Source organism: Poecilia latipinna, unplaced genomic scaffold (assembly GCF_001443285.1).
Source record: "Poecilia latipinna isolate Pla-1442-1.1 unplaced genomic scaffold, P_latipinna-1.0 Scaffold833, whole genome shotgun sequence".
NCBI classification, from domain to species: domain Eukaryota; kingdom Metazoa; phylum Chordata; class Actinopteri; order Cyprinodontiformes; family Poeciliidae; genus Poecilia; species Poecilia latipinna.
The window spans coordinates 116,857-129,981 of NW_015113449.1; the positions used below are offsets into that span (position 1 = coordinate 116,857).

At 39.3% G+C, this 13,125-nt stretch overlaps 1 protein-coding gene across 2 annotated transcripts in view; it reads left to right on the forward strand.

Annotated features, from left to right (window-relative positions):
* The window catches only part of LOC106956619 (coiled-coil domain-containing protein 81), a 16,846-nt gene extending 7,849 nt beyond the window's left edge, over nucleotides 1–8,997 (forward strand). For both annotated transcript variants that reach the window (XM_015047573.1, XM_015047574.1), the window contains 10 exons: nucleotides 1,320–1,425; nucleotides 2,853–2,931; nucleotides 4,313–4,459; nucleotides 6,085–6,180; nucleotides 7,134–7,303; nucleotides 7,394–7,472; nucleotides 7,721–7,831; nucleotides 7,939–8,048; nucleotides 8,134–8,259; nucleotides 8,572–8,997. In XM_015047573.1, the coding sequence (XP_014903059.1) occupies nucleotides 1,320–1,425; nucleotides 2,853–2,931; nucleotides 4,313–4,459; nucleotides 6,085–6,180; nucleotides 7,134–7,303; nucleotides 7,394–7,472; nucleotides 7,721–7,831; nucleotides 7,939–8,048; nucleotides 8,134–8,259; nucleotides 8,572–8,710 (1,163 nt within the window). In that variant the 3' untranslated portion in view covers nucleotides 8,711–8,997. The remainder of the gene's footprint in view (nucleotides 1–1,319; nucleotides 1,426–2,852; nucleotides 2,932–4,312; nucleotides 4,460–6,084; nucleotides 6,181–7,133; nucleotides 7,304–7,393; nucleotides 7,473–7,720; nucleotides 7,832–7,938; nucleotides 8,049–8,133; nucleotides 8,260–8,571) is intronic.
* The last annotated feature ends 4,128 nt before the right edge of the window (nucleotides 8,998–13,125 follow it).

Below are 13,125 nucleotides of genomic sequence, written 5' to 3' on the forward strand. Positions count from 1 at the left end.
GTCCTTATTCAACAAGTCCAAGAGTCATAGACTTTGAAGTGAAACAAACTATGAGCTTGATTAAAGCGAACTGAACGGAGCTGGTGTGAACGCATCCTAAAAGAGAATATAACTTTGAAATGAAAAGTGTACGTGTGGGAACCCAGAGCTACTTTCAGCACAACTCCATCAAAACAGTGCATGTGGTGCAATTTTTTTCTGCTCCACTCTTTTCCTTCCTCTCAACTTTCCTCAAACAGTTTAAAGAGGCTTGATCCACACGGTGAGGATGAGAGAGTGCTGTTGAATTTGAAGTTCAAAAGGAATAGTAAATACGGCTTCCTGGTGGTTTAAGAGATCTGTCTTTTGTAATGTCATTTATTAACCAGTTCGCTCCAGATAGGCGGTAAAATCAACAGTTCATGGTCTTATCTTCATCTGCCCTTTGCTCATAGACTCGCCTCTTCCCTTGCTTCAATTTCCTGATACATTTGTTTAACTGGCAGTGACATCACTTGAGATTTCAGGGAAGCTGGTAGTCTGTCATAGTTTTTCTTTAGTAATCTGGATTACAATCAGAACAGCATTTTTTTTTAGTTCTCAGTGAGAACCTCAAGCTGATTATGATAAAGGATTCAGCTGTATTTCAATACGACCAATAGATACATGTAAAATCAATTAGATTATCATATAAAACATTTCAGTAATTCAGTTTAAGAAATGATAAATAATAAGGGGTATATTTGAAGTTGTAATTTTAAAGTTCATAGCTTACGGTTAAAGAAACCCTAAAATCCAATTTCATTGAATATTTACATAGTACATCAGACTATCAAAAATACATTTGAATACAAAAATGTATATGGAAAAGTGTGTCACAGTTGGATACATGCACTCACTTGATCAGGGCTTCTTCTTGCCGAATTGAGTTCGGACTCGATAAAACACAGAGGATTGAATGTCTCCTCAAATCACCAGTGACTGGAACCTTCACACTGGACCCTGAGCAAGTCCCGTTCTGTGACTTTTCACTCTTCTAGAGATTTTAAAATTCAATCTTAAGCATACTTTCATCAAAAAAGACGTTATTTTTTTTAAAGTTGCTTATGATGCTTATGGTTCAGAGACTGCAACAATTATGTCCTGGAAGCATCTGTGTGATGACTCTGACTTTAGCTTCAGTCCACAACTTGTAAATGTTCCCCAACATGTTCCCACGTCGTGGCTTAGATTCAGTCTTTACAACAACATAATTAATAGCTTCCATCGTGAAACCAAGATAGTTAGCGGAGCCCTAAAGCAGTGAAGCCACTCAGAGTGTTGTGTTTCTTTCTTTGCAGAGGTTCTTCAACAAAGAGAGTCTAAATTCAATCAGTCACTGCAGACGAAAGCTGTTGGCCTGACTGAGGAACTGAATCCAATCCCCCCCGCGGTGCCCACAAGCAGGTAGCCGACACAGTACGTGGATGAAAACACACACAGAGAGACTTCATATGGCGGCTCAGTTTTCAGCGCTCTGAATAAGCAGGTTAATCAGGGAGAGCTGAGAACTTCATGGGGGTCTCGGATTAATGTCACTGCCTCTTTAACAGCTCCAGACGCCATAAATGATGTAGAGCGGACAGATTCTCCTCTGTTCGCACCTCCTTTCACTTCAGGCTTCTGCTTGGACAAGCACACCTGAAGCCTTTATAATGCAAATGGTACATAAAAGCAACGTTTGGAACAAATGTTTACACAAGAACAGCGAGTTCATCTACGAATGTCTGAAAGTAAATCCAGAGAACTCTCTGAATCACGCTCGGCCTTTTCATGCATTTCAGGAAAGAAACACAATTTGAAGCGCATGTGTACTGTAAGCAAACACCGAACCTCTCCATGGTTCACCTGAGAAAACATGAAGCACTTTCAAACCTTGAAGTCTTGTGTAAAATTGACTTTTTTGGGGCTTTACATCATGTTAGGATGTTATCCATCCATCCATTTTCTGAACACCCTTGTCCCTCAGTGGGGTCGGGAGGGGTGCTGGTGCCTATCTCCAGCTAACGTTCCGGGCGAGAGGCGGGGTACATCCTGGACAGGTCGCCAGTCTGTCGCAGTGTTAGGATGTTATTCCCTCACCAAAAAAAAAAAAAAAAAAAAAACCTGGAATGTTGCCTTAAATCTTTCATGCATGTTTAAGAAAAACTTTATTCTCCCGTGGCAACCATTCAGCTGTGCAAAACACCTTGGTGGACCTACTGCCGCCATGGGGACGGAGCTCCGTCCCGGAAGTGACTTTTTAGTCACTTTATAGTGACTATAAAGTGTCACTATGTGGATGGAGCAGTAAACTATTACAAAATTGGGTGTTTTACATATTTCTTAAAACTGTCACTGTGTCATGATGACGGTATAACATGACACAGATAAACTGTGAAAAAAAAAGAGCTCCTCTGCCTTCTCCCTTTGGTCCTATTGTCATCTGTAGAAATACATCGCTTGGTCACCCTACCCTGCAACCACACTGGACCCCCCCAGCAATCACTAGTATGAGATCAACTCACCTGCCAAACATTTCCTGACAGGAGGTGGGCTAAAGGCTCCAACCGCACTCTTAAATCTCCAAACATACATCACTTTCACTGCAACAGCAGCCCAGGGAGAACCACCACCCACTCCGGCTACACCGTCAAAACACAACCAACTCAAATTCTGACAATCCCACATCCAAGAAGGGACGCAACACCCTAAGACCCTCTTTAATGTGTTTCGTGCTATTGATAGAAATGCGTTAAGGATGAGCATCTCTTTGTCTTTTCTTTTATTTCATCATATTGGTCTTTCTGATGTGTGCAGCAGTCTGCTTCTACTCTCATTCCCACTGTTCCCAGTGTGCTACATGGAGAATCTCCCAAACTGGTCCAGCATCTCAAAAATGTCAGCAGCTCTGGTCAGATCCCTGCTGAAAGGGTAAGTTTTAGCAGTTTTTTTTTTTTCTGTATCGTCATTGATTAGTTATGGATACCACTACTTTTTCCATTGATGCAATTGGTAATGCAACACTGCTGACTCATTACTTAATTAGGATCTGCATTGCTATATTTAAAACCTACAGTCGTGAGTGTATTCCACTTTAATCATAGTTTTAATTTACTGAGGCTAAGTTCACTTTATAGTTCCTCTTGGTGAGAAGTCATCTCCCAAATGACGCTCACCATAGCAGCAGTGATAGTGAGCATGTTGTGACAATTAGAAAGAACAACTTCCTCACAACAAGAAAACTCCTCCAACAGCATATGTGCATCCCTAAATTTACACAAATATTTAAAGGGTCAATGTTATATAAAATCAACTTTTTGAGCTTTACATCATGCAATAATGTTATTCTCTCATCAAACACGTACCTGGAGTGTTACTTTGATTCTTTCAGGCATGTTTAACAAATCCTTTAATTTCCCGTGGCAACCGTTCAGCTGTGCTAAACGCCCGGGTGGACTTTGCTCCTCCCTGTAGCTGTAATTTCCAAGCTGCTAATGCTTCAGCATTACAGGGCAGCCCTCCCCCACCACTGGGATCTGCTGCTTGTGGCCATGTTGACGTTTTTTATAGAGATTAGAGGTCAGGAGGAGAACGTGGGCTCTGCGATTCGCTGAATGCGGTGGTTTGAGCAGGGAACATTTCTTGCTCTGTAAAACATTCAAAATTCTTGAAATTCTTGACATGTTATAGCCACTCCTAATACAAAGCAGAGTCAAATAAATATTACATAGAATGACTGGAGTAGCTGTGACTTAAGCTGGTGACCAAGTGTCACTAAGAGCAGGGTTCACACTGTATGACTGTCAGCAGGTTTTTTTTGTTTTTTTTTTCTCCAAATCTTCCGTCATTGTCAGGAAAGCTTTGGTTGTGAGATTGACTGAATCATTCAGACAGCCCTAAACATCACGTACCATCTAAAGTTGATCTATGGGAAATACCAAGCATCGTTTAGCATGACAACATGACTGCTACTGTAACTCATTTGTCACCATTGTCCCTTTTTCTCTAAGTTATGACCTGACCAAATGGAAACAATAGTGATGATGAGTTAATTTGTATACTTACTGTTGGGCTGGTTTTCTTTTGTTGGATCATTCTGACAAGATTCCACTGAAGCAACCAACTGTGGACTCATTGTGTCTCACACACCCAACATATTAAGTAATGTAGGGTACGCCGACTGAGAGGCTCAAGTCCTGTTGGACTTTCTTGGCACAATGCTCGGCAGGCTAAGAACACAGCTACTGTTGCTCTGTGCCGCAGAGCACAGAGCAAGTTGGAAAGAAACCTAACTTTCCAACTTTCTCCGTAGGAGCTTTGCCACTTGTGCACACAGCGGGCTCTGAGGAATGTTCCAGAGAACAGACGGGAGCGACGAGACGCAGAGGAGAAAGCTCACGGAAACCTTTTACTGCTTAAAGAACAGCTGAGAGATGAGCAGGAGATGGAGCAAGAGCTGGTGTGTGCCAGTGTACATCCGGAACACATCAGTTTATTTGTATTTAGAGTTTAATTACAAAAGGCTACAGGTGAGGTGAAAGTGTGCTGTGCAAGTCTGAAAAAATGTGAATATGACCAAAAAAAAATCCCCTAAGTTTCCTAAAATGTCTTCCTTTAGTTGGAAAACAACCGTCATTCATCTTGATAACCTCATTCCTTTTAATATTTTTGAAGTCCTTTCTGGAAAATCCTCTCCACATATCAGGGTGAGTTGTTTAATGGAAAAGCAAACTTTGCCAGCAAACTTAGGGAGTTTCTGACTGATGACAGGAGTTCCCAGATAGAGTCCAGGGTCAATAAACACAAAAAGAAATGACCAGGAAACAGAGGACTGGTTCATCCAGAAAAGGACACATAGAAGCTGCTGGATCCTGTGGTGGTAATTCGCCAGAAAAGTTTCTCTGCCAATAATGACCTTTTCCGATTCCAGAAACAAAGGAATTCCAACGAAAGGTCAGAAATGAGGGTAACTCCAGCCATGGACCAAACACTGAATTAGAGGAAATGAACCTCACTCACAGATCTCTGTTTACTAATTAAAAAAGGATACTCTGTAGATAAAAATGTATTATCGTGATTTACTTAAGTGCTCTCCATTGGCTGAGACGCAGCTGAACAAAGCAGCACGTGTTGTGTGATTTATTGATGTCACCTTTCCTCATTTTTCCAGCGTAGATGAGATCTGCTCCCCACAACAATAGCCACAAACTCTTTGTTACGCCAAAGAGTTTGTCGTCACAAGCTCTGCTGAAATTAAATGTGTAGGTTCCCCATTTCTGTGAAGGACAAACCACTTTGGGTAACACTTTATTTGAAGGGGGTTGAATAAGACTGTCATGACACCGTCATAAACATGACATAACACCTGTCATGAACATCAATAAGCCTTCATGAATATTTATGACTGTTGTCATAAAGCGTCATTCGGTAAATTATGACACTTTTAATACAAAGTTGACATTACTCGAAATGTCTTTGTTATGACAACTTGACATTAACCAAGAAATCATTACTGTTTAAACTTTATCTTTAATAACATAAAGTTACCTAATTTTTAAAGTGCAATCAGTAATACTTTTATAACAAATTTATACCAGTAATTATTTTTTGGTTAATGTCAAGTTGTCATAACAAAGACATTTTGAATAATGTCAACTTTGTATTAAAAGTGTCATAATTTACCGAATGCTTTATGACAACAGTCATAAATATTCATGAAGGCTTATTCATGTTCATGACAGGTGTTATGTCATGTTTATGAAAGTGTCATGACAGTTTTATTCAACCCCCTTCAAATAAAGTGTTACCGCACTTTGTTAGCCATATAATGCCAGTATGGAGATGAATGACCATCAACATTATTGCACCCATTTCAAATGTGCCCAGAACTAATGCACATCTCAAAACTAGAACAATCCCAGTATTGGTAAGATGACCTCTGTGTAAAATGAAACAACCACTACAACAAATTACATTTCTATATCCAAAAGAGTATGTTTAATTACGCTGATTTATGTAAAACTGGAAAAAAAAAATGCTAATAATGATTGTCAACATGTTTATTGAAAGTGTGTTTGTCTTTAGGCAAAACTAACTGAGCAGCATGAGCAGGCAAAGAAGGTGGCTGCGTTCAACTTGCACATGTCGAGGCGGGAGAAGAGCTCCCGTTTCGACTGTCCTGTGAGTAGAAGTAAAACCGACAACCTTTACACATCCTTTTTATTGTACAGTGTGATGGCAACTGTGGTTACTGGCAACATGTAGAAGCGCGTTTTGCATCAGTGAGTCGGTTTTTGGGCGTTAAAGTGTTTTTGATTGCTCGTCTAATTGCAGCTCGGCCACTGATTGTGGTTGCTCCTTGTCACATGCGTCAGTTTAATGTTTTGACCACGATAGAAAGCAGTTTTACTTCACTGGAATCGGTTCAGTTTGTTTTAGCAGGAAGCTTGGGCACTTCTGAAAGAACTGTGGCAAAGTTGCCAGAAAACATAAGTAAGCACAGCAACTTTCCTGTAGTTCACTGACCTCTGAAGACCTTTTAATGTCTCTGGTTCAAGTTATATTTATCTGATTTATTCCAGTTTATATGTCTGATCCATGACTCATCCTCACATGCTATAGTTGTTGAGCTCCTCCAGGTTCTGTGCTTGAAATGAAGCTCTTTCAAGTCTTTGCTTGGAAACTTAAGTGAACTTCATGTCCGAGTCACAGACTCCTCCAGACTGCTTGGCATGAAATGAATTTATTTGTTGTAATGTTTTGCCTCATTCTCACCGATAAAAAAATGGTCAAAATCAGACATTACCAAAAATTCTGCCCACTGATGAGAGGAATGCAGACATTTTTCCACTGCATGTCTCTCTATTGGACCACTTTAACTGACCACATGTGAGCTTTAACGGTTAACAGATGAACTGGTCTTACTGGTACTGAATACTGACTTTTCGCTGGAGGATCTGCAGTGCAGGAAGTTCTCATTCCATGCCATCGCAAATGCGTCGGTGTTCTTTGCTAACACACAACAGATATTTCTTGTTCACGTCAGAAGAATTTGCACAAGACTAACTTAAGGAAAATATGGGGTTTGTTTTTAGTTTTTTTTTATTGCCGTGTCTCCTCCGGGTTGTTCTTAGAGATCATTCGTCTTCCCGGCTCGACCAGTCACTCCCCCGAAGAGGATACGGCAGCATCGTTACGGGAGTGATCTACGGAGCCAGATGGAAAGGAGGCAGCAACTCGTGGCTCAGGACCAGCAGTACCGCCTTCTTACAGAGCGACTTGACCAGATGCAGCTGATACAAGAGTGAGTTACTGAGCAGCAAGTCAGATATCTGGATTTTATGTGTTTTGCAACCTGTGTGTGTATGTATGTGTCCATATGTTTTAATTTCAGGATAGCTTTGCAGAGGGCTCAGCAGCTCCAGAAGAAACTGGAGAAAACCAAGCATTACAGGAAGGCTCTGGACGCTCAGGCTAGGAAACAAAACCATGTCCAACTATTGATATTTCTTTCATTTACTTGGAAAGACTTATCTTTGTGCCCTTCCCATTTCTGGAAGTGATAATAGCAAGTAAATTGAGGTCAATAGTTGACATTATGGGTGAATGTCATTTTTTTAGTGCGCTTTACCAATGTTCATCCACAACCTCCTCAAACATAGCACAACATAAATTTATGAAGCATTTGCAACCAAAATGTTTCGTGTTGATTCCCTTTTAGGTGGAGGACAAGATGTTCACATCATGTTCTGAGTGTCCGCCTGACAAACCAAGACTAACTCGATGTGAAACAGCAATTAGGAGGGCAGAGAGCCGAAAGAGAGCACAAAAGGTTTCCTACCTTTTGATTTTTTTTATTTTTAACTATTGATTATTTTCTTAAGGGCCTGGGTTTTCATCAGAACTGTTCTTTTAGACCTGTGTTTTGTACTCTTGCAGCTCTTTCAGGCGAATTTCGGCGTTGCCACTCAGAGAAAGAGGGAGGAGATGCAGAATCGTCAACTACAGCTGGAAACAGAAAAGGAAATGCTAAAACACACTAAAACAGAGTGAGGGCATAAAATCTGATCCCAGAAAGACGTGCGAGGGAAAAAAAGTGTGCACCTAAAATGTGCTCCCCCACCCTCTGGACAGGTTAATGCGGGACGCCACCAATCATTTTGAAAAGAAGCGTGCCGTCCGAAAATCGCTGGAGGACGACTGGAGTCGAAGTGCCGAGCTCAAACACAAGCGAGAGGATGAGGAGAGGCGCTTCCTGAGGTGTGTTGTTGAAAGACACCCAGAAACATCCTGAAGCAGATAGAAATATGAATCTGGGCCCCTCAATTTAATGTCTTTTACTGAAATTTGTGGAAACAAAGCAATAAACTAGATGGGTATTCAACAGCGCACAATAAAACCATAGGAAATGAAAGGGAGGATGCAGGTGATTCCTGAGCTTAGATTCTTCATCATCCGCGGAAGGATTGTAAATCACTTTTCCATATCTTTTTTTTTTTTCTTTCAAAATATAATTTAATTCGTTTCCAAACATGTTCCCCTTCTCTGCCTTCCATGCCTCCCTGATTACAGGTCTCCTGGAAAACTCCTGGTAGACAAGCTCGAAGAATGCCAACGCTGCTGGAGGTGTAAAAGGAGGACCACCAACTGCGGAGAAACCAACATATGGAAGGACTCCCGTTACCTTTCAGGTTCACAGTTTATGATCTGAAGCAGAACGACGTTACAAATTGAACATGTCGTTGCTGCATTGCAGCCCAGTGCAGTATGCACCATTTTAACTATTCTTGATCACTCTTTCACAATTATAATGCGCAATTCGTATATGCTCTGTGTGTGTTATTTGTTTTTTTGTTGTTGTTTTTTTTAGCCGTTTTAGACTCTGGAAGCTTTTTTCAGAGATCCATAAGTGTTTCTACAGAATAAGTTTGAAATAGGATTTGACGATTGTGAGCTTCATTTCAACGCTGTGCATTTATTATCATTAAATTAAAGAAGCAAGCCTTCTCAGAGAGAATCTGTTCAAAACAGGCGACTTGCATTTAGAAAGATTTAAAGTGATATGGAAATACCCTTACTTATACTGCAGTTTAAATGAAGCTTAATTGGTACTTAGGAAATTCTTGAAAAACAGTATCCCTCAGTATCCCCTAATCTAACCAGCTGCAACTTGAACAGGATTACTGCATATTTTCTGCTGCAGTTACTGTGAATGAGTGTAACACCCACCTGTTTTGCAGTATTTATTCTACTTGAAAGCTTTTCTAAATACTTTTAAATCTCCTGGGACCACCTGCGAGTTTCTGCAGGCTCACAGAAGTGAGCCTGCAGAAACCCAGTGTGGAAGATCACTTTCCATCCTACAAAGCGTGGGGATTTTTCTTTTGACTTAAAATATGGAAAATGGCAAAACAAACAAACAAAAAAAAGACAACTGGGCCTTTACAATATCTCAACAAAACCATTGTGTTTGCGCTACATGTCCAGGCTTTGTACATGGCAGTGAAAAACACGATGAAATAACAGATTACAGATAAAAACAGCAAGAAAAGACATTTTTTCCCCCCCAAACTCACCAGCTTCATATGCCATTCTGTTTCACTTCAGGATATGCTTTTTTTTAAATATATAAATACAAACATTACATTATTATTATTATATATTATTACATATTATTACATTATGCCCCTTACATTGGGTTCACGTACTATTAGAGTTTTACTTTAGTGGTAACTAATTACTGAGGGCCCCCAGCTACATTGCCCTGGTTATATGTGGGAATCCTTTTTGAAAGCTGTCTGCACCGTCTCTAGGATCACAAATAGAAATTCAGTAATATCTAAAGCTGAACTGCGCCTTTCTTAGTTGAGCTGAACCACAATGCCACGCTTGTATCCCACACTATGCTCCGTAATTGCTCAGTGAAAGTCTTAAACTGCACTAAATAGACAAACCCGTTTCAAATAACGCCTTAGGGAGGAGACTTCAACCAGACAGACTGCACATACTTGTAAAAGTGTTGCAATAAAAAAAACAGCAAAACAAAAAATTACCAACCACAGATTCTCAGAGGAGCTTTATTTGAACCTGTTAATTTATCGTTCCAAAAGCGTCGGTGTGATTAATTGTTAGCTTAAGCAGGGGCGGCCCTAGCCTGTTTGATGCCCCGTGCGAACCACCTGCTTTAAATTATTTCTTCCTATTTTAGTTTTAGATAGACATTTCATGACGTTTCATATCACAATAAGAAAACCAAGTTCATTTTTAAAGTTTGAGTTAAAAATACTCAGTTTTTTTTTGTTTGTTTTATTATTTATTTTTTGCTATATTATGGTTGGATGTCTCCCCAGTGAAGTGTACCAGACACGTTGCACCAGGTGGAGACCCAGACAAAAACCTGGGTCACGCTGGAGAGATTATGTTTCTGGCTGGCCTGGGAACGTCTTGGGATTCCCCTGGAGGATCTGGCCTAAGTGGCTGGGAAAGAGGGAAGTCTGGGTCTCCCTGCTTAGGCTGCTGCCTCCATGACCAGACAGATTAGGCAGAAGATAATGAATGATTATAATTATTATGTTTTTTTATCCTCTATTACTTTATGAACCAGGAACAAAAGCCAGCACTGAGACTATATGCAATTGTTGATTCAGTGAGTCTGATACATATTCATCTTACTCTGTATTTATTGCAGACAACCAATGAAAACTGCCTTGCTGGCTAACTCAGGTACACAATCAGTAATGTATGTACGTCACTTCTAATAACTTGAAAAATTAGAGCAATAATGCTACAGTTGTTCACTAGATGTCTTAAATGGTCTGTTTAAATTGGCCTTATACAATTTGGCAAGATTGTTCAAATCAAGTAATTCCTGGTCAAAGGTAAGACTTTGGGTACGCCGGCATTTCAGTGCTACTGCAAACTTTGACAGGTTGCAAACTGTTTGCTCAAATGTTATTGAATGTAATTTTCACCTTTATCCAGAAGTGAGTCAAAGATAACCCAACACTAATTCAATCTGCTGCAAGGAGATTTGGTCTGAAGACGGGATATTTTAGGGTATTTCCAGACTATTTGATATGTTTTGAGCAAAACCTGACAAAGATCGTTTGTCAACTTGTGCGTACTTGTGGAAAAGGGCTGTTATTTCATCCTTCACCAATCTGTGAGCCAGTGTAACAGACTGTGTCCATTGGTTTCTAAACCCTGTTCTGCTATTTTTTGCTCAAACATACCACATTCTACCACAGAATGTCTGCTTGGGGTTATGAGAGGCTAAGACGTATGCCATTGTTCAGCACCATGAAATGTATTCCCTTTGGTTCAAAGCAGATCACAGTTCCTTTAGTGAAATATAGACAGTTTCTCTCTTTCTTTCAGACTCTCCATGTTTGCATGTCTCACTGCTTTTTGTTTCCAAGAACAGGAAGAAGTCCACTGGCAGCCAAATAGTGCTTGACTTTATTATAATAACTATCCAAACATCCGTTTAAAGATCCTTACGGTTTCACCCTACCCACAAGCCATCCTAAAATGACCAGAAGAGGAACCCGAATAAACAAGCTGCAACGTGCAAACAAGATGGTTCCCTAAATGTCAGAGACCAGTCACTGTTAGAGAGAAACGAGCAGAAAATATAACTGTTGTGTGATTCAACATCCTGCAGGGTTTATAGCGGGGAAAAAGCAACAACAAAAATAAACCATTTAATTATAAATGTTCGCATCAGTTTACCACAACATAGAAAAGGTCTTTTTAATTTTAGAGTCTCTCATAAGTCTTCTATATATTGAATGTCATCAAAAGCTAAAAGAAGTTTTATATTATATATATATATATATATATATATAAAACAAACAGTTTCAAAAATTATATTATTGATAAGTTGGAGTCTTCATTTCAAAAGCCCCAGTGGAGGCAGTGTAGGAGATAGGAGAAGACAACTTGTGCCTTAGCTAGAAAGTTCAGATGCAAACAAGCAGATATAGATGAACATGTTCAATTTCATCACTTCCGTCAAACACTGCAGACTAAATAGTTACAGTAAAGGTTTATTGTATTTCTCTTGATTTTAAACTTTGTTTGCATACACAAATGTGTCAGTTTCACAGATATTAACTCAATTAATATCCCCTACTTGATACATACGTTGTAATATGATGTCTTATCGTTTGCAGCTCTTCTGGGATCGTTTTTCACTGGGGCTAGGCGGTTTGTGGGAAGCTTTGACGATTCTTCTGGAAGTGAATATGTGAGGTCAGACACTGATGTTGGACGAGAAAGTCTAGCTGGTCTAAAGGTTTTCTACCAGTTTGAGGACAAGATGTTCCACATCAAACTCACCTACAAGTAGCTTTACCACACCATACTGTTCATTCTCCTTGAATAATGTTAATATGGAGATCGCTACTCTTACTTGAGTAAAATTTTGGGACACTACCCACTGTGAAGGAATGAAGAACAGGCATATTTTATCCTATGCTAAACTGGAACTTTTTTGTAAACCAGTTTTGAAATTCTAACATTATTTTCTACCTGCTAAGCTTGGGGTCATGTTAACAGTAAAAGGTATAAATTATAACTAGAAGTACTTTACTTCATTCTAACATTACCAATTGTGTCAATTTCATAAGTTTTGTATTTAAAAAAATGAAAAAAAAAAATTTTTCACCTGAATTTATTATTTTGTAATAATGTTATTTGTATTTTTTTGTTGAAGTTTTAAAAATATATATATTTTATGTATCACTTAAATTTTTTGTCTGACATTTTAAAATATTCAAATTATACAAATCATAACTTCCGTATAGAAACTTAGATAGCAGTGATAACTATTTCTGATTCAGCATCTTTACAGAAAATTATAAACAACAGCATAATAGTTGAAGTCGGACAATAGATCCTTTTATGTCTGATTGTAAATTTATATCAATGCCTTCCAGCTGACAAGTACAAGCCATTAACCTGCCTTTCATCAGCTGCACATCTGATAAGAGTGAATGATTATGACTGTGAGAAAATACATTTATTATCAAAGGGAGATCTGGCATTTTTTTGATCATATCTGAAAGCTACACAGTCAGCCAAGTTTCAACAAGTTTTTCATGTGATCTCATGCACACACACGCA